General features: G+C 46.2%; 1 protein-coding gene across 10 annotated transcripts in view; it reads left to right on the top strand.

Annotated features, from left to right (window-relative positions):
* The window catches only part of LOC309347809 (protocadherin alpha-C2-like), a 191,258-nt gene that overhangs the window by 124,752 nt on the left and 44,271 nt on the right, over nucleotides 1-22,235 (top strand). Inside the window, exon 1 of one of the 10 annotated variants that reach the window (XM_081872643.1) lies at nucleotides 6,897-9,679. The exons of 8 other annotated variants lie outside the window; for them this stretch is intronic. In XM_081872643.1, coding sequence (XP_081728769.1) covers nucleotides 7,166-9,679 — 2,514 coding nt within the window. In that variant the 5' untranslated portion in view covers nucleotides 6,897-7,165. Of the gene's footprint in view, nucleotides 1-6,896; nucleotides 9,680-22,235 lie in introns of those variants that run through there. One more of the 10 variants, XM_081872642.1, reaches the window with a different exon arrangement.

Below are 22,235 nucleotides of genomic sequence, written 5' to 3'. Positions count from 1 at the left end.
CAAATGTGAACATGGTATATGCATCTACTGCCCTCAAAACTGTGCTAAATTCTGAAGGAGTCAGCCTGTTTCTTGCCATCCCCAATACCCGTGTGAGTTTCTATAACTGTATACAGTGCATTTCCTTGGCGCCATCATTCTCTGCTTCTATAATGCTTCTATTGGATGGCAAAAGCTTAAGGTCACCTAAACAGTGAGAATTGCTAGAAGATGAGCAAATTCATTATCTGAATCTACATCTGTCTGCATTATTATTATCATGATAACCGTCTATGTTGTAGAAATTTTAAAAGTAAATAAGAAGAGCCACTACCACCAGTTAGCATTTATACGGTCTCATCGGTATCCAACAATGCAACAACAACAAAAACACATTTCTTTGGTAATTTTACAACAACCCTATAAGGTTGCTAAGTTGGAGATAGGTGGCCTGCCTATAGCCACCTAGTAAGTTCATGACATCTAACATATATCATTGTTGAAAGCAGAATCAAAGGATAAAATCAGTCATGAAATAGAGGGGAACAGCTACAAAGTGACTGATTATTACTATTATTTGCTTGTCAGGAAGGAGTCTTGTACTTTTTGTAAGCTGAAAAATGCTTTAAGGAATTATTAAATTCTACTAGATATCAAGAACCATGGATTATATAGAAATTATATTAGCATTGCAACCATAAGGGTTGAAAAGGGAGGGGAATTGCTATGGGAAAATTACATTTTAAAGAAATTAATGCAGAACATTTCTCACCCTGTAGAAAGGACCAAGTTTTTATTTACAGAGGCAAATGCAAGATAAATCAACAAACAAATTGGTAAAGAATAAATGGCGTTGGCAGCACACTGGCCAGCTACAGGGCTGTCCAAAAGCACAACATGACCTCCAGCAGTGGAAATAAGTAATTTGGGCTTTAACAATCCATCAAAACATAATGCACAAGAACCAGCTCATAATTTCAGCTTCCCAAGTACTTAATAGGAGCCACTGTTTTAACCAGAACTGGCATCTTCTGATTACAGAGGTGGAATATTAATATTACTGAAGTCAGTAACAAAACTCCCATGGCTCTAGTGGGAAAGGATTGCAGCTTGCATGCCTTTTGTGAGCCCATAGTCTGAAACTGGTGTAGCTCAGACACAGGCTCACCACCGCACTGAGAACTATATTCATAAAGATATATGCACAATTTGGGGGGTCAAATGCTTTTAAGTAGCACAGGGGAATACTGACTGCGAGCCGGTTCATATAAGCAGGACTATAACTATAAGCACTTCATAACCAGGTTTCAATCTACATGGGAATATTCTCCTGGGATAGAATTTGAACATCAGCAAAAATCAGAGATAATTCCCAGGTTATGGAACTCCATACCTTAGAAGATCACTTGAGTTTAGGAATATTTATTTTTGCAATACTTTTTTATTACTACAGTGGTACCTTGGGTTACAGACGCTTCAGGTTACAGACTCTGCTAACCCAGAAATAGTACCTCGGGTTAAGAACTTTGCTTCAGGATGAGAACAGAAATCACGCGGTGGCAGTTTCAGGTTAAGAACAGACCTCCAGAATGAATTAAGTTCTTAACCCGAGGTACCACTGTATTACTATTAAAAGAAGAAGAAGTAGTAGTGCTGGAGCTCACCCTTGTTCTCTTATAATGGCACTGGAGCCCACCCAAGAGGTGCAGGAACTGAGTTCCAGTGAGTTCCGGCTGGGGAAAAAGCCATTATTCTTCAAATTCTGAACTGTCTAGGGTACATAACCCTTTCCAAAAGCATTCCTACAATATGAACATTCAGGTGCAATGGCAACCCCTAGAGCGCTCTATAGCTATGAACCTGGGTGACCTGGGGAGGCTGAACATCCTCTCTAATGAGTGTCCTTATCCCCTCTGCCAACCATCATTACCTCTGTCTTCTCTGCATTCAGCTTCAATTAATTTGTCTACATTTAGTCCTCAGAATAGCCAGAGAATAAGTAAGGGGAGGGGGGAAGGGGGGGAAGACCTGTGTTGGCCAAGCTGTGTCTGGGCTGTACTACTGCAGAGAGATGGCTTGGGGCTCATTTGAAGGATTGGATTGGATTGGATTGATCTTTATTACGGCCATTGGCCCGTCACACGACAGTTTCCCATACCAAGATAATATACTTAAACCCAAAATTTAAAACCGCCAAAACTTACAAAAGACAAACAGGAACCAAAACAAAACAAAAACAAAGACCACCATCATACATTACAATAAATTTGTAACCTAAACATCGCCCACTGCTAATAAATTAATCAAGGATATCAATGGTGATATCACCTAATTACATCCTAAAACATAGATCATGCTCATTTGAAGGAATGCTCCTCCATATAAAACAAAATCCATCCTCACACAAAATTAAATATTAGGGATAAGGATTCTAGTCTAACTTTCTAACTTGGCATGCTTGCTTTTCATTTGCAGGGATTTCTTGTTGCTGCTGTATGGAGGAAGGTTTAGTCAAGTGAGTCTCGAATTTAAAAACAAAACAATGCAGCCAAAGGAGTACAGCCTAGTCACAGCTTTGCCACCTCAGTGACAACAAGGTTTAGATGTTAACTGCATAAGGACGTGGTCTAGATAGCTGTGTGATCTTTTCTAGGCTACTGGTTATGCTTACAGTTGGGCAGCTCAAATTCCATCAATCTCTCATTGTGACCTTACTCTCCAGTTAAATCCACCTAAATCCAAATCTTATCCAGTAGCTTCACAGACATGTTGAACAGAAAGAGAGATGTAGGATGAGGACTATTATATTTTATATACTAATTTCTGAAACAATGGCAAAGTCAGCAATATCTGAAAAATCAAAGAATATACAATCTAAATGTAGTCAGGATTTTTTAATGATTGGTTGACAAGTTTTATTGCAAAACAGCTGTATTACACACACATGGCCACCACCTCCACACACCTAAGCGACTTCAATTTACATCAGAGATGAGTTTAGTTTTGCACTGAACTGAGGCATGGCATGAGGGGGAGAGTACATATTAGTACCAATGATCAATTTAATAAAGATGCCCTATATGGCAAACCAAGGCCAATAGCTTCAAATGAGGAAGAAATATGTAAACAAGCAAGTCGGGCATAAAAGAGGATTGAAGCATGAAACAAAATGTCTGATGCAGAACTGGAACAAGAAATATATGCAGGCTCAGGAGAGGCTTAGAAATATATTTAGAAAGGGGGAGAAACAGAAGCTTTATGAGGAGATTATCAGCAGTGCAATTCCATACAGCGTAAGGAGAGTCCACAATGCCTCTGTAAAGACATCTGTATTCCAACCCACAAGTTTGTATAATATAGTTATACTCTACCTTTAAGGATGACTCATTTCAAGACATCTTACAACATTGTAACAACAACAAAACATCCAAAATGAAATAAAAGCAATAAATGCTATGATTATACAGATTCTGCTCAAAGTATTTGGAACCTTTTGAATTCAACAGTATGGGAAAAACATAGGTCTACTCCCAGCATTATTATTGATGATAGATATATAGATGATAGATAGATGATAGATAGATAGATAGATAGATAGATAGATAGATAGATAGATGATAGATAGATGATAGATAGATAGATAGATAGATAGATAGATAGATGATAGATAGATACAGTGGTGCCCCGCAAGACAAACGCCTCGCAAGACGGAAAACCCGCTAGACGAAAGGGTTTTCCGTTTTGGAGGTGCTTCGCAAGACGAATTTCCCTATGGGCTTGCTTCGCAAGACGACAGCCCATAGGGAAATCTCCGGGACAGCGGGGAAGCGCAGCTCGTCTTCCCCGCTGTCCTCGGACCTCCTCCGAAGCCTGGCGGCGGGGCGGGGACACCTCCTCCCGCCGCCGGGCTTCGGAAGGATGCCCCGATGCCGGGCGGCGAGGCGGGAACGCCTCCCCCCGCCGCCCGGCATCGGAACGATGTCCCGAAGCCGGGCGGCGGGGCGGGAAAGTCTCCCCCCGCCGCCCGGCATCGGAACGATGTCCCGAAGCCGGGCGGCGGGGCGGGAAAGTCTCCCCCCGCCGCCCGGCATCGGAACGATGTCCCGAAGCCGAGCGGCGGGGCGGGAAAGTCTCCCCCCGCCGCCCGGCATCGGAACGATGCCCCGATGCCGGGCGGCGAGGCGGGAAAGTCTCCCCCCGCCGCCCGGCATCGGAACGATGCCCCGATGCCGGGCGGCGAGGCGGGAAAGTCTCCCCCCGCTGCCCGGCTTCGGGGCAGGAACGCCTCCCCCCGCCGCCCGGCTTCGGGGCATCGTCCCGATGCCGGGCGGCGGGGCGAGAAAGCCTCCCCCCGCCGCCTGGCATCGGAACGATGTCCCGAAGCCGGGCGGCGGGGCCGCGAAGCCTGGGCGCGCTGGCAACTCTCCGCAAGGAGCGCCCAGGCTTCGCCCCCCCTGCTTGCCTTCCCAGGGGCTTTTAAATCGCCCGGACAGCGGAGAAGTCCTCCGCTGTCCCGGGCGATTTTAAAATGCCGCCAGAAGAGGTCGGGGGAAGGCGGTTTCCATAGGAACGCATTAATTGATTTTCAATGCATTCCTATGGAAAACCGTGCATCGCAAGACGAAAAACTCGCAAGACGAAGAGACTTGCGGAACGAATTAATTTCGTCTTGCGAGGCACCACTGTAGATAGATAGATAGAATTAATTTATATCCCACCCTTCTTTCTGAAGGATTCCAGGATGGGAAACCTCTCTCTAAGGTGTATCAGTTCATTTTACAAGTGGGGCTGACATTGCAGAATGCTCCTCAGTTTTTTTTTAAATGTAATGTTTACACACAGCAAAAAGTAGATGTAAGAAAAAGGCCAGGCTAGAATAGTACTCCCTGATATGCTAGTTTTTTTGCATGTGGTGGTTTTGAAAATTGGAGAGCACTTAATCATGTGAGCCCCCAAATACTGTCCAAAGTAGTGCAGCCTAGACATTAGTTTACAACCCTAGTAATAACTAAGCCATACAGATAGTCTCTGTTGACACAAGAAATGCATGCAAGTATTCCTTGCATAGGATAGACACTGGGAAACTATGTGCCTTGAAGGGTTAGCTCTTCATACTGTTTCTCCTGACTTATCCCACAAAATAGAAATGGGGAGGAGGAGAAGAAAACAGCAGGAAATTACTGGTACTCAAAACATGTATGAACTATGGCATAAGATACAAGGATTTGGAGGGGGGAGTAATTATCTTTTTGTAATTGTTCTTGGAATTGTGTAATTTTTCAAATGAATCTCAAAACCAATACTATTAACTACTAATGCTATTATTATAGAAACTGTATTATTTGTAATAAGATTTTCTGCATAGGGTGATTCTGCATGCACACAGGCATAGGGCAATATTTCTGATACTAATAAAGAAAGCAGTATGATTAATTTTATTTTGAAGTCCAGAGTTTGCATTGCACACAATGAATCCAAATTTAATAAGAGACAATCATTGGCATATACAGAGAAATACTGTTACTTCCCAGACTCCTCGTTTTCATTATTATTACTGAAAGGCTATCATTCATTTGCAGTTTTATAATGAATGCTGTCTTAAAAGCTTGTGATTTAATTTAAGGAAAAACAAGAGTCTGGATCTGCCCATCTTGTGGCTCACCAAGCCATACATAGTCCGCCAACCTGTGGGCTGCCAGATATTAGACACACTTTCTCCTTCCTCCAGTCCTAGGCAAGTAGCAAAAAACAGGAGGTTTGTCAAAGAAATACTGTATAGCTAGTAACCTGGGTTTGGCTTGGCGAGTCACAAGCTGTGTGGTGAGATTCCAGTGGATTGCACATACCAGTTTTGGTATATGAGGGAACTGAGGAAGGAAAAGCAATGTGAAGGGGGAGCTTTGGAAAAGCAAGAAAAAGGACCCGCAGGGAAGCCTTTTCTAGACATCAAGATGTCTAAGACTGAAAGCCTCTAGAGGGGCTGTGTCACAACTATGGCACTCCCTTCCCCGGTAAAAGTATAGATCATCTTTTCATTTGCTAGTAAGCTTGAAATTGGTAAGATTGGAAGTGGTGTGTTAATGTTGTTTATAAATCGAGTATCCCTCTTCCTGCATTTTGATTGCTTATTTTTCTCTTTCATTACTTCCTGGAGCCTTAGGGATCTTGAACCCACCTATATAAATCAACATACTCCTTTCCTAGTTTTTTGGGGGTGGGGGTGGGGTGGGGATTTTTCTTCTCGATTTGTTTGCTGCCCCAAAGAAGGAACATCTTGGTGTGGCTGCAGCAAACAGGAGTGTGAGCTGGTCGAAGGCCAGTGGGAGGACTCACCTTTTCTTTCCTTGGATTTGACACCGGAATGGGAGGACGGGGTCTTGCTGGGATGAGAGCGAGGCTCTGAGTTGGGAGAAGGGCCCCCAGGGCGGGAAAACTCACCCCCTGCTTGCGGAAGAGATCAGTTCCAACCCCTGGCATTTTCGTTGAAAGCCTCCCAGGTAGCCAGGATGGCGAATATCCTGGTTCCGAATCTGCAGTGCCAGGTGGGGAAAGCAGAAGTAGGCTAGAGGGACCCCCGGCTCGACCAGGCATCGAGCAGCCCCCGGTGTTCGGGTGTGTGCATGTGCTGCGTGGCGCCTGCCCCGTGTTTGTTGAGAAGCGTGGTGAGTGAGTGAGTGGGGCAGCCGGCCTGCATAGCTGCGCCCCGGTTTCCCGCCCCCCAGCACCCACCCTCGACTGCCCCGCCGACGCCTCCTTGGCCCTACCCTTGCCTCTTCCTCGCCGCGTCGCTCCTGGCTGGCCGCCCGCCCGCCCGCCCGCCTCGAGGTCGCTGTTCCTCGCCCAGGTGCTGAAACGGAGCCAGCCCAGCGCCGAACCCGCCCCTCCCCGGAGCGCGGAGGAGCAGCCGCGTCAGCCGGCGGGGGAGGAAGAGGAAGAGCAAGAGGAGGAGGAGGAAGAGGAGTGGAACAGCCTGTCTGTCGTCGGAGGAGACGGGGCCATCGCAGAGCGGACCAGAGCTGGCGACTGGGCGACATGAGGGGCTGGGCGGCCCCGGAGCGGAGGAGGGGCGCGGTGGCCGCGCCGGGGGCTCCTGGCGGCGCCTGCTAGCCGCCTGCATGACTCTCCTGCCGCTGCTGCCGGGAGGCTGAGCGTGCGCCTGCCCGGGGCCTCCCTTCCCGGACCTGCCATGACACCTCCCGGTTCCCGGCGCGGCCGCGAGGCGGAGGCCCTGGGCTCCTGGCTGCTGCTGCTGCTGTGCCTGGGTCCCGCCGTCGGGCAGCTCCGCTACGCAGTGCAGGAGGAGGTGCCGCGGGGCGCCGTGGTGGGCAGCGTGGCGGACGACCTGGCGCTGGAGCCCCGGCAGCTGGCGTCGAGGGGCGCCCGGCTGACGTCGGGCAGCGGTCGGCAGTACTTGGCGCTGGACGTGGGCCGCGGGCTGTTGGTGGTGAAGGAGCGCGTGGACCGGGAGGCGCTGTGCGAGCTCAGCCCGTCGTGCTTCCTCAGCCTGGAGCTGGTGATCGAGCAGCCCGTCGAGGTGCACGGCGTGGAGGTGGAGGTGCTGGACATCAACGACCATGCGCCCCGTTTCCCCCGCCAGGAGTACCGGCTGGACGTCAGCGAGTCCGCGCTGCCCGGCGCCCGCTTCCCCATCGAGGGCGCCGACGACCCGGACGTGGGCTCCAACTCGGTGCAGAGCTACCGCCTCAGCCCCAGCGAGCACTTCGGGCTGGGCCTGGGGGACTTCGAGCGCGGCAGCAAACTCCTGGAGCTGGTGCTGCTGCAGCCCCTCGACCGCGAGCAGAGCGCCCGCCAGCAGCTGGTGCTGACCGCCGTCGACGGAGGCGACCCGGCCAAGTCCGCCACGGCCCAGATCTCCGTGCGGGTCTTGGACACCAACGACAACTCGCCGGAGTTCGACCGCGGCACCTACACGGCGACTTTAATGGAGAATGTGGCGCCAGGCACGCTGGTGGCAAGGCTGAACGCCTCCGACCCAGACGAGGGCTCCAACGGCGACGTGCGCTATTCCTTCAGCAGCTACACCCCGGAGAAAGTGCGCCAGCTCTTCAGCGTGGACCCAGTGTCGGGAGAGGTGAGGGTTAACGGGACGCTGGACTACGAGGAGGCCTCCTCCTATGAGATCTATGTACAAGCCACCGATAGGGGCCCCGTCCCCATGGCTGGGCACTGCAAGGTGCTAGTCCACATTGTGGATGCCAATGATAATGCCCCTGAGGTTGTGCTGACTTCCTTGTACAGCCCAGTCTCTGAGGATGCCCCCCCAGACACCGTGGTGGCCTTAATGAGCGTCACTGACCAAGACTCTGGCCAGAACAGGCAAGTCAGCTTGAGCATTCCTGCCAACCTCCCTTTCAAACTTAATTCCTTCAAAAACTCTTACACTCTGGTGACTCAGGGGGTTCTCGACCGCGAAAGGGCTGCTACCTACAATATTACCATCACTGCTGCAGATGCAGGGATCCCTCCCTTGTCTTCTCACAAAGTCATCCAGGTGGACATCGCTGATATCAATGACAACCCACCACGGTTTGAAGAATCTGCTTACTCTGTTTACATCCCTGAAAACAATGCTCCAGGGGTTTCCCTCTGCACTGCCAAGGCTGTTGACCTTGATGCCAATGAGAATGCCCACATTTCCTACTCTCTGCTGAACAGAGAGATTCAAGGGCTCCCTGTGGCCTCCTATGTCTCCATTAAACCTGACACTGGTGACATTTATGCTGTTACTTCCTTTGACTATGAACAGCTGAGGGAGTTCCAGGTTGTTGTGCAGGCCCAAGACTCGGGGGTGCCACCACTCAGTAGCACAGCCACAGTGAACATCTATGTGGTGGATCAGAATGACCATGCACCACAGATTCTGTATCCTGCCCCAGTTAATGCCTCAGCAGCTATGGAGATGATCCCTCGCTCAGCCAGCAGTGGATACTTGGTGACCAAAGTCATAGCCATTGATGCAGACTCTGGGCAAAATGCATGGCTCTTCTTTCACCTGGCCCAGTCTTCAGCTCCAGACTTCTTCAGAGTGGCACTTCACAGTGGAGAAGTTAGGACTACTCGAAAACTGCCGGAGGACACTGTGACCACCTTCAACCTTACTGTTGCAGTGAGAGACAATGGAAAGCCACCCTTGTCTTCCTCCGTGTCAATCATAGTTGCCGTCGTGGACAGGATTTCCAAAATCATTCCTGACACCAGGAGGCACCTAAAAAGCTCTAGAAGTTACTCTGAGATCACCCTTTATCTCATTGTTGCTCTGAGCTCTGTCTCATTTATATTTCTCTTGACAATCGTTGTCCTCGCTGTAATCAAGTGCCAGAAACACAGTGTGCACATGAGCTCCTGTTGTGGGGGGTTCTGTGGGACACCCAGAGAAAGGTGCCCAGTTGAAATGTACAAGCAGGCAAATAACAACCTTGACACCAGAATGTCAAATGGTTTAAAAGTCCAGCCCCATTTTGTTGAAGTGCGGGGGAATGGCTCTCTTTCCAAGACCTACTGCTATAAAGCTTGTCTGACTGCAGGCTCAGGAAGTGATACGTTCATGTTTTACAACACCGGGGTCCCAGCAGGAATCCACTCCCAGGCTGGGATGACTGAGAGACATCTGACTGGCCAGAGTGGCCAGAGCGCACAGAACCTGATCATACTTAAAAGTGAGCCCATCACTCCAAATGAGGTGAGGACTGAATGGATAAAATGACCTGAACAGGCTTTGAATTTAACCAGTGTTCTTTTACATGCTTAATGCTCAGGATATTGATAGGAAACAAGAGTGGGTTAAAGGACTGGTGAGGCATGGCATTCATCCCCCCCCCAAACAAAATTGGAGGTTTTTGGTTCCTTCTGCTCTGCTAGCTCAGGTGTATTATATCTGTGTAGCACATTGTTTTTAAAGGGTTTTTATCTTCCTGATCAAAGTATCAGGGTGTTCTACCACCTTTCTACATGTAGGAGAAAGTCCACTCTAGCAGATTATATGATAGCACAAAATACACATAAAAGAAGCATAAGAAGGCTCAGTCTGAGAATCAATATGCTTCAAATGATGTTCAGGTGATGCGTGTTCCCTCGAAGCACTGTGTCCAGTGGGGCTTACTCCCAGGGTATTGGTTTGCAGCCTACAAGACTTTGTAATTATGTTCCATCTTCTGGATCACCATATTAAGATACACTTGGCTGTATGTTTTCCAGGAGGCCGAAAACATATAAAATATCCTTAAGCTACAATCCCACCATTGATCTCAGTGGGACTTATTTCTGAGAAGATATGAATAGATTAAACTGGTAACACAGTGTTTTACTTCTCACATGGTGTTGCCTCTTCTTCCTGTCCTCCTGTCCTACCTCCCCATTTCTCTGAAAGTCTAGTGACATAATTCAGTATGTTGACCCAGTTTTTGCTGTGCTGTTGCAGTACATTAGTCTGTAACCCCCAATGTACCTGTTTAGTACCTATGGCCTCTTCATTACCCGATCATGCTCTCTTGTAGCGATACACTTTATTTTATGTATTTATTTATTAGTAAACAATACTAACACTTAGTAGGTTGTAAAGGATTTCAGCTTTATGGCACCTGCAGCACAGCAGTACAATACTGGGTGTTTTCGCCGGGTACCATTCAAAGCTGTATTGTGAAAGCAGTCACACTGTCTCCAAATGGACTTCAGATGTAGAAAACAAAACGTACTCGGTTTCAGTATTTTGGTAAAATTATACAGATATGCTTTGCTGAAAGTAAGAGTAGTACAGTAAAAACAAAGTTGGACAGCCAGTTTTTTCAGTATTCAGAAAAGAAGTTAAATCTGTTAAATAGTAAAAAAAAACACAAAACTTCATATTGAAAGCCCCAAGGTGAAATTGTTTCAGTGTAATTTTTCTCCAACAATCACTTACTCACTTGAAAAAGGTTATGTTACTTAAAAGGAAAACAACAACAACAACAACCTTAAATAGAAAATTAGCATAATCTGCGCTGAGAAAATAGTCTGGATTATGCCATGGGCAGCTTTTAATGTGCTTGGTTTGATGGACAACCTATTGAGGCTACTATGTCAGCTTGATAATTTCTGCATTTCTGAAATCAATAGGTATAATTTATTTGTTTGACCTCAATCCAGATAAAATACTTGCTGAACAGCAGTAGGGATTTTTGGTGCCACAAACCTAAACAAGTTTACTGAAAGTAAAGATCTGGCTAAATGAGGCAGTGAAGATGCAAGGTTGGAACTCCTATTCCTTAAAATTCTGGCAAAGAGCATGTGTATCAGGACCATGGGAAGATCGGCTAATCCTTTCTCTCCACATCAGTTTCCTGATGAAAATCCCCCCCCCCATCTGCTCTTCACTGCATTAATAAAAACTTAAATGTACAGCCAGTGTTCTCATGTGAAGCCTCCAGTATATACACGGAGCTCCCACAAGGGCAAGAATTTCCCCAAGTCACTTGAAGGGTGGGTGCTATTCCTGCAATGTATTTTTTGGTGTTTGATTACCTATCCTAGTCACTGAAGTGAATTCTTTCTGCATATCAGACTGCATACAAAAAGTTGGATTTAAGTCGTAATGTCAAAGTTTGAAAGTTTCATTGAAAACAGTGGAATGTCCTTGGTATTTTCCATCTTTAGGGCAAATAGCAAGGGTGGGTGTGAGAGAGAGACAGAGAGAGAGACAGAGAGAGAGAGAGAGAGAGAGAGAGAGAGAGAGAGAGAGAGAATAAAAAGGGTAATCCCCCACCCCCTTCCTTGTTCCAGGCCCAGTCTGATCACCCTCTATATATTGCTGTTTTAAACTTTAACCTACCACTACCAATAGTACCAACTATGGGATACATGATCATGAGTATACTGATATCTCATCTAGTTTGGTTCTAAAGATTTTACAATCCAGTTTTGCATTTTCTTACGTGTTTTGTAAAAAAAACCCATCCATTTAGGAATAAAATACATCAATCAGAGACAAGTCTGGGAACTTTCCTTACCTTTAAAACAGCACTAAATTATCCACTTGCTTATTGCCTGGGAATTTACTAGCACTTTCCATGATGTCATTAATAGTATAGTGGCGTAAAAGAGGGGAAGTTTTGTTTAAAGTAGAGAATTTGTAGTTGCCCTGTAACTTCTTGGTTGGTTTCTGGTACTGTAGTATGTTATCAGCACAATGAGGGATGCCCTATGGATGTGACCATTACAATATCCTAAGTTTCTATCAGAGCCATATCGGGGGGGGGGGGGGCGGCTAGCCAAGTTTTTTGCCCCAGGTAGAGGAGTTCCATTGAGGCTCCCAGCCTGTGTATGTGTGTACGCAAATGTGTGTGGGGAGTGTGTGTGTACACCAAACTGTGTCTTTTACCTGGATAAAATAAAGCCTAGTTTTAATGGGAGCATTTTAGGAATGATACTTTGTTTTTTCATTCTGCCTTCTCTTGTTCCACCTCTGTGTGTGTCAGAGTTTTACACGATCAGCAATCCAAATCAAGGTCAATTTTCCAAAAAGTGCTGAGCACACCTCAGTAGCTTCCAGCATGGCACCTGTGTTCAGTTTTTCCCAGAAAGCCTTAGTGACCTGGATAATTGGAAGGTGAGCTGTCGGGGGCAGGGTGGGGGGCAATACTACAGCAGAAGCTATTCAGTGCATCAGCAGGAAACTGAAGCTAGATTTAGATAAAACAATAGAGAATCTTGTTTATTGTAACTGCAGCTTCATAATGCAAAGCATTTCCTGGAGGTAATGGGTATCTCCTTTAAAGGTTTTTAAGAAAAGGCTTGATGGAATGCAAGTGATGGGCTACTGAAGCTTAGAGCAGAGATTGGAAGTCCTTGGGTTGCCTTGCAGTTTTGTGATAATTGTGTTTTGCCAAGATAGGAGTCCATATGAGACAGAGATAACATATATCTGTACTACAAACCTATATCTGCTTTATACCAGTTTAGCTACATTGGCTTCTCACTAAGAATCCCTGGAATTGTTGTTTGATGATGGTGCTGAGAATTCTCTGCTAAAAATATCTAGCTGCTCCTCCCCCATCAAATCTGTGATGGAGACAAACCCAGAGTAGGATGCAGGCAGAAGGCAACTATGAGTGCAGCCAAAAAACAGGCTTTATTTTTGCCCCCAGGCAGTTTCATCATGCCCTCCTTTCCTGAATTTGCAAATTAATCTTTCCCCACTAAGTACTCATAGGACAGTTCCCAAGCAGGATATGTGTGGTAGTGGGGAGAGGCAGGAAGAAGAGAAGCCAAATTACAGAGAAGACTTTGCACAGAAGCAACAAAACCAAAAGTGCTAGGGAAAGTGGCTAAATAATCTATCCCCTAACTGAAGTCTCTGTTCATTTTTTTTAAAAAAACTTTTGATTTGGCCATGGGAGGCAGGACAATTTATGCTAAACATGGGGGTACAGAGGAAGCACTTTCCTTCTAATCTAAGAATTCTTGAGGAATTCAGTCTTTGCAAATTCCAACGCAAAATGCCATGATCCACACACCTCTTGGATTAATGTGCAGATAGGAACCTGAATATGTGGGGGATTTTGCGCTTCTTCAGATTTTGAGATGTAGTTCTCAGCAGTTTAAATTGTCAAAATGTGCTTTTAAATACCTATTTTGCCAGAAAATACACATTTAAATATGCATTTGTACATGTATTTAAACAGCACAATGCTATTTAAATAGGTATTTAGAAATGATTCTTTAAAAATGCATATTACTGTGGAAATGGAATGGAACTATGAATAAAAATATGGAAAAGTGTCACACAACCTAGACATTGATCTGGCCAGAGTGTTCTAGAATCAAAGGAGTCATTTCCTGGTGATACTGTCCACCTGGGCGTGCATTTCTAGCTTGTAATTTAGTAGCTTCTGAAAAGCAGATGCTAACTGTGACTATTAAAAGTGTTTTGTCTGTCTGCAAACGACTGTTTTAAATAGACAAACTTTGTTCTGTGCAGTGAAAAAAAAGAATGCTCTGGGGTCATTTCAGCAGCATTAGTAGCGCAACAGCCAGCAGGCAGCAGAGAGATTGTTGGTGGCACTGCAGAGGCAAAGGATCAAGGCACAGGATTTAATGAATGTCTAGTGTTATAATTCATCACTGCTGGATGAACAGGGCAGTCAGGGCAGGATAATCACCTAAGGGGAACAACAAGCCTGGCAAGCCGTCTTGGCTTCACTGCTTGACCCACTGTGAGATTAAAGCCAGCATTTGCAATTGCTGTCTTGCAGGAGAAGGGAAGAGATCTTATTTTACCATTGGGCTTTTAACATAACCTTTTCAGAAAATATGTGCCATTCCTTGACTGTCTGAATACTTCTCTCTCTTCCCTGATGAGGGAAGTGCTGGAATCCTTCTGGCCACAGATGTCTTATGAGCTGGATTTTCACCTTCGTCATCTGTTGAGCCTCTCAGTCTGCCTTGTCTGCTGCAAAAAGCCCTTTTACCAGAGTGACACTTAGCTTCAAAACTGTGCCTTCAGCAGAGATGCATTGTAGGGTGTCGCTATTGGTCAGTTGGCACGCTAAGCCTTTGCCTAACAATAGCAACGTCTGTTTGGGTACCACTGTTTCCTCTGCCACCATTTTGAATGCTTTGAGAGACATTGAGATAGGAAGGGCCAACACATTTGATGTTTTCTGAATAATCACTGACTGTACGCACTTTCCCCCCTTGAATTTAGTATTTGTGCGTTACCTTTTGTGAGCCACCTGGGGGCTGTTTCTTGGTTGAAACTCAAACAACAATAATGGGAACTCTGCAGCAAGACTTCTGAAGCTGCAGGGATAGAATCTAGTGATGCATTTCAATTGCTCTGTTGTGCTCACAAATTTCTGCAGCGGTTTTATAGCATCTGCTCTCCCATCTGAACAGAGTGTGTGTTGCTGTGTACGAGGAGGATAGGAGGTTGGTATCAGTGGCACTGGTAATCAGAAAGTAATGGCAGGAGGTGTTGTTTTGGCTAGGGTGAAGCCTGGCTACTTTCCTGACTAACAACAGCTACTGGTGAGCAAGGAAAGGAATGAGAATGACTGCTCAAAAGAAAGAAACAGGGAGTGGCAGTGGCCTCAGATAACCCCTGGCAAAAGGCAGGAGAAGTCTGCCCTGAACTGAAATAAGGGCAACTGAAAGGATGAAGGCTAAGGGGTGCTTGCCAGCCCTCTTCTCACTGTGTGATCCCCATGGAAAACTGTTTGTGGATCTGGAAGCAAGGCAGTAGCTGCCAGTTTCACCCTACAAAATGCAGGTACTTATAGATATCTACCAATGCACTTGAGAATGGCTTCCTGGAAGATTGTGAGAGACTCAAGTTAACCCACAGTAAAGGCTTGTGCAGATGAACCCCCCCCCTGCCTCTTACACACACACACACACACACACACACACACACACACACACACACTTTCACACACTTTTTAAAGAATTCGAAAGGACCATGAGGGTTATCTAGTCCACCCCCCTGCAATGCTGGAATATTTTGACCAACATGACCCTGAGATTAAGAGCCTCATGCTCTACCAAGTGAGCTATCCCAGTTTTATGCTTGTGAGAGTTAATAGTTGGCAGCTACATTATTGCAGCCTTCATTTCCCCCCTGCAAATGTGAATGTAGATCTGTGATTTCTACTTCTCTGTCTTGATTAGGTTTTGAGCCAACACAAATGGAAGCCATCAGAGAATTTCTATTGCCCTTTACAGTGCAATCCTATATGTCTGCTCAGAAGTAAGTTCCATTGAATTCAGTGGGGCTTCACTCCCAGGCATGTGGATTAAGGATTGCATATTGAGTCATAGAACCAGACATACTGATTGATTTATTTAAACACATTTTCAGACTGCTTGGTATTTAAAAATCTCTAAGCAGTATACAAAAATACAGCATAAAAACAACAAGACAGTGTCATAAAAGCAAATTGACAACACAAAAGCCAGACAAACGGGAATAAAAACATAAATTCAGTAATAACAGGGTTCAATCTTATGGATCAAGGAAAGCCTGAGCAAAAATATATGATATTTCAAGACACCTGAAGCGACTAATGGGTGGTCCTTTATGCTTGTTCAAAGGCTTGTAATCAGTGGCGTAGCGTGGGGGGTGCCAGGGGTGCCGGCCGCACCGGGCGCAACATGGGCGGGGGGCGCACTCGCACTAGCAGCTCTCTGCCCCTACTAAAATCCATGGGTTAGGAAGCCCGCGCTCGCTCGGCTTGGCGAAGAGGTCTCGGAAGGGGGAGAGCGAAGCCTTTTGCCGCGGGCAAAAAAAGGAGAGGAAGCCGGGCAGGCGGGCGGGCTGGCTGGCTGGCTGGCGGGGGTCTGGCTGCGCCTGCTGCTGCCGTTGCCGCTGCTCCCGGGCTTTGACAGCTTGGCGAAGCAGAGGGAGAGGAGGTTTATGCGGCTCTCTCTCCACTGGCCGCCTGGGTAGTGAGCCGAGCCGAGCAGGGAGTCTGGCGAGGGGGCAGGAAGAGACTTTTCCCTTTTTTCCACCTCGCCTGGTCAAAAAGGAGAGCGGAGTCTCCTCAGGGCGCCCTCAGGCAGGGCAGGGCAGGGCAAGGCAAGCAGAGCGAGGAGGAGAGAGAGGGGAAGGGGGGGGAAGCAGCCAGGAAACGCCGCGGTGTGGAGGGGGAATCAATTAAGGAGAGAAAGCGAAAAGCCTTAGAGAAAGGGAAAAAAGGAAAGAAAAGAGGCAGCTCCGGGAGAGCGCGGGGGAAAGAGAAGCCTCGCTGCTGCTGCTTGGGAGAGTAAATTACTGTACTTGCCTTGCCCTGGGTTAGGGGGCGCAAATTACTTGCCTTGCCCCGGTTAGGGGGCGCAAATTACTTGCCTTGCCCCGGGTGCTGATAACCCACGCTACGCCGCTGCTTGTAATGCCCCCCCCCCCAATCTGGATGTTCTTCTCACTAATTCCCTACATGGGCTCATTTGGACACTTAGTGGCTGCCTGTAGGGGGCTCCTGTGAGCACTGATTAAAGCAAGACACAGTATTAGAGGTTTTATGAATGTGCATGGCTATTTTTCATCAAAACCCATCTTTCTAAAGATCTCATTAACTATTGGTGAAATTAGATGTGATAAGCATATAAAATTATTTCGTGTGTGTGTATCTAGATCGGGGTAGGCAACCTAAGGCCTGTGGGCCGGATCCGGCCCAATTGCCTTCTAAATCCAGCCCGCGGATGGTCGGGGAATCAACATGTTTTTACATGAGTAGAATGTGTCCTTTTATTTAAAATGCATCTCTGGGTTATTTGTGGGGCCTGCCTGCTGTTTTTACATGAATAGAATGTGTGCTTTTAGTTAAAATGCACCTCTGGGTTATTTGTGGGACACAGGAATTCGTTCATATTCCCCCCCCCAAAAAAAAATATAGTCCAGCCCACCACATGGTCTGAGGGACGGTGGACTGGCCCCCTGCTGAAAAAGGTTGCTGACCCCTGATCTAGATAGACAAACAGATAGATATAAGATACAGTATTTTTCGCCCCATAGGGCGCACCGGCCCATAAGGCACACCTAGTTTTTTTGGGGGGGGGAAATAAAGAAAAAAAAAAATTATTTCCCCCTCAAGGCACGAGGCTGGGGTGGGGGAAGCCCGAGCTTCCACCGACCCCAGCCCCCAGAACAGGCAGCTCTGCGCAAGCCGGGGGAGCCCTCCTGCGGCTTGCGCGGAGCTACCCAAAACCCCAGCGCAACTGCTGAGTGCGCCAGGGCTTCAGGATAAGAGGCAGCTCTGCGCAAGCCGGGGGAGCCCTCCTGCGGCTTGCGCGGAGCTACCCGAAGCCCTGGGCTCCCCTGGCTTGCGCAGAGCTGCCTCTTATCCCGAAGCCCCAGCGCGCTCAGCAGTTGCTTCAGGTAGCTTCAGGATAAGAGGCAGCGCTGCGCAAGCTGGGGGAGGGCTCCCGCGGCTTGCACAGAGCTACCCGAAGCCCAGGCGTGACTGCTCAGGGCGCCGGGGCTTCAGGGTGCAGGCAGCTCTGCACAAGCCGTGGGAGCCCGGGGGAACTCCCGCGGGCTCCCACGGCTTGCGCAGAGCTTCCTGAACCCTCTTGCCCTCCAGGCTTCAGCGAAAGCCTGCATTCGCCCCATAGGACGCACAACACATTTCCCCTTCATTTTTGGAGGGGAAAAAGTGCGTCCTATAGGGCGAAAAATACGGTATATTAGCTCTACCATGGTGACTTGTGCATTGGAAACTTCATGATTGGGATGATGTCCAGTGATGGACTCTGTACAGGACTTCCCATGGGATCGGTCCAGAAGCTGCAGCTGGACCAGAATGCTGTGGCCAGGTAGTTGAGTGGAGCCCTGAGACTCAGGCATGCGACACCTGTGCTGAGGGAACTGCACTGGCTGCTGATCACCTACGGGGCCGTGCTCAAGGTCTTGCTAACAAATATAGCCCTGAACAACTCACGACCAGGTTATCAGAAGGATCACCTGCCTCTATAAACTCCCTTAGATCACCAGGGAACATTTCACAGAATATCATAGTGACCCCAAAACTATGGAATGCCCTTCCCTCTGCCATACATGAAGCCAATTCACACTTATTCCAGAGATTGGACCCTGTTTTAAATATTTGAATCCTCAAAATTTCTGTTTTATTTGCTTATTTATGTTTTTGTGCTCCTGTTTTATTGGTTTCAGATTGTATTTTTGCCTTAATGGATATTGTGGATTAGATAGAAATATTTAAAACATTAAGTGATTTAGAAAAGCTTTTAAATAAAAGAATAAATATCATTCATGTATCTACTTAAAATGTTTATATGCACTAATAAGAAACAATATTTTACTTATTTTACCCCATTGTTTTCTGCCTTTCCATGGGTTTGTTTTACTGTGGTTCTTCATGCTTTCACTTAGGACTCGAAGCAGTCGAGGAGACACTGCATTTGTAGAGAACGCTCCTCCTCCTCTCTCCCCAGAGATCATTATCCAGAACCACTGAGAGGGAGATTTACAGAGCTGTGATGATGGCTGTTGTGCAGTGCTCAGTGGAAATGCAATGTTCTGACGGAAGGGACACCATTAGAGCAGCCATTTATTGTTGTCTGCACTTTGGACCACAAACTGAACAACATTAAAATCCTTCTGAAAGCTCTTCATTGTGTTTAAAGACAAGGAGAGCACAGAAGCTGCCAAAGAACCAGAAGGTCTAAAATAGCTTTTAATTACCTTCCTCTCAACTCTTCTCAAAGTGTTAGAGTACTTTAGTGGCTGAATTCTGAACGAATTATTAATCATTACTGCACTTACTTTCACCAGCTTGTATCCATTAGTTGCAAAATGGAGAACTCCAGATTTTTCTCCATACACATCTAGAACAGTTGGGGACGTCAGCGTCTCAAACATCATCCTCGCCCCACCCAAAAACTCTTCCTCTTGCATGCCTCATGGCAAATCACAAATGCTTAGTATCTTGCATGTTTGCAAAATGGCAGCACTTAAATTATCACAAGAGTATGGAAACTGAAGTTTATTGTGGGCTCTTAATTTAAAGAAAGAAAGTGGCAGGTGAAGCTTCTTTGTATAAAGCATATTGATCCAAGAGGACATTCTGTAAGAAACTCAAGACGAAATGCAGAGCTATCTTTAAATAATTTACTGTGTTCAATGCATTTAATACGAAAAAGCAGAACTGGGCATTTATTACTGGGCTGTTTCCAACAATTCCACTACAACAGCACTCTTATTATCTTGTGTTATTTGTGTACTTGTTGCTTTGCTGTAATGAATGTTATCCATTATGGCATCAAGCCAACGGTTTAAAGCATGGACTTTTGACCTCAGACATGGGCACATTAGTCAATGAGGGGTTTTTTGGGTGCTCTGAGGACATAAACCATGGAGTCCTCAAAGAGGTCACTTGCATTGCAGGACCTCAGCTAGCAGACATGCAGGACCTAATAACATCACCACTACAGATCAGAATCCTACCATTGGAGTTCATTCACCTGCATATACTCCAATGTGACACATGCAGTCACCTGCCAAAAAAGGCCTTCTGCTGTCTGCATTAGACAAATAAATCTGTCTCTATGTAGAAAAATGTCTCTATGTAGACTCAATCCTGACATAAAAAATTGAACACCAAGAAACTAGAGGGAGAACATTTTCATTCTCCTAGGGTAATCTGCAGCTGACCTCAAGTCATAGGCACCAGCTTCAACAAAAAATACTTCAAAGGATGGCTTCCAGTGTAAAACAGATGAGTTGCACAATTTATAAGCAACTTTGACTCTCCTTAGTTTAGGCTTAATGTCCAGCTGTAGAAAGCAATTCTCTCTCATTATGTTAAGAATTAGGATAGCAAGAAAGGGAGAGCATTGCCACTAATGACGGCCACACTCTCTCCTTGACATTCATAGAATCATAGAATTGTTGAGTTGGAAGGGACCACGAGGGTCATCCAGTCCAACCCCCTAGAATGCATGAATCTTTTGTCCAACATGGGGCTCCAACCCATGACCCGGAGTCTCGTGCTCTGTTGACTGAGACATCATAGGGTTACTGCTTTCTTTTGTCTTCACTGTTTTGTATATGTGTGTGTAGAGAGGGAGGTGGGCTTAATGCAGTGGTGTCCAAACTTTTTTCAAAGAGGGCCAGATTTGATGAAGTGAAGGGCTGTGAGGGCCGACCAAAGTTGTTAACTTTTTTAAGGATTGAAGTTGTTGAGCTTTTTAAAGGGTTGAAGTTGTTGAGGTTTTCTTAGGATTTTACCCCAGGAAATAAACTGCCACAGGGGCCGGATTAAACCAACCAGCGGATTAGGCCCCCGAATTGGACTTTGGACATGCCTGGCTTAAAGAAACAGCTCATATGATGGCTTGAATACAAGTGGAAGAAAACCCCACTTACCATCACACCCACTTTGTGGCTGTATGAAGAGCTGCTAAGGCTAGCACTAGGCCACCATGGTTCTGTGCACAGTTCCCAGTGCTGTGAGCCTACAGAGCGTACAGATCAAGGATGGCTTAACTATGGTCCTCCAGCTGTTGAACTACAGCTCCCATCTTCCATGATCATCGGCCATGCTGGCTGAAACTGATGGGCGTTGTATTCCAATGACATCTACACAGCCACAGTTTAGCCACCTTTGCCCCAATAACAAAATGTTCCCAAGTGCTAGAGTAAGTCCACCCACCCATTGGCTATCCTCAATAGGAAGGACTCCAAAGTCTTTTTTTTTAAAGAATATTTATTAAAGTTTCCGAATTAATACAAAAACAAGAAAAAACACAAAAATTAACAAAAATACAAAAATACAAAATTAAAAACGATTAAAACAAATACAATTTTCATTACTTATTTCCATTAACTTGTTTCCCAGACCTCCTCTCACCTCCCCCTTTTGTATTCCAGTTCAAATTATTAACTCAGCAAATCCTTATTATAACTTATTATAACTTATTTCTCAACCTTTACATTACAGCTGGTAACCACTTAGTTTCTGTCCAACATCATTCTAATATCCATTAATTTTACAATGCCTCTGCAGATAGTCTTTAAATTTCTTCCAGTCTTCTTCCGCCGACTCTTTTCCCTGGTCTCGGATTCTGCTGGTCATTTCTGCTAGTCCCATATAGTCTATCACCTTCATCTGCCATTCTTCTAGAGTGGGTAGATCTTGTGTCTTCCAGTACTTCGCAATGAGTATTCTTGCTGCTGTTGTTGCATACATAAAAAATGTTCTGTCTTTCTTTGACACCAATTGGCCGACCATGCCCAGGGACTCCAAAGTCTTCATGTACAGATTGGGACTTTGCTTTGGGCAGTGATAGCATTTCCTGGTTCTTTGCTTCCTTCTTTGACTCCTGGATAGACCTCCAGTCCTAATCTCTGATGTTAAGCTTGGCTCAGCTTTATTGGCCTCAACTAGTCAGGTTGGCTTGGATGGATTTCACTTATTGCAGACTGAGAATGTGAACAAGGTAGGTCATAAGAACATAGGAAGCCAGCAACAACTCTCCAGGGATTTGGACAGGAGTCTTATCTGGCCCTACCTGGAAATGCCAGGGATTAAAACTGGGACCTTTTGCAGGCAAAGCGTGTGTTCTACTGCTGAATTTAAATTGTTCCCAAGGTGCTTGGAGAGATGTGGTCCATCCATGCTTCTATAAGAAAGGAAATGATCATGACTGCCACAAAGGAAGTGGCAATGCAGCCGATTAAGTTCTTGCCTTCCTAGGAAATTGGAAACTGCCTCATGTATCCAAGGGCAGGAGTGCGGGTGCTAGGA

This window comes from Podarcis erhardii (assembly GCF_964252035.2).
Source record: "Podarcis erhardii genome assembly, chromosome: 8".
Lineage (NCBI taxonomy): Eukaryota > Metazoa > Chordata > Lepidosauria > Squamata > Lacertidae > Podarcis > Podarcis erhardii.
Note: the sequence above shows the minus strand (reverse complement) of the source record. Positions and strands in the feature narration are given on the sequence as shown.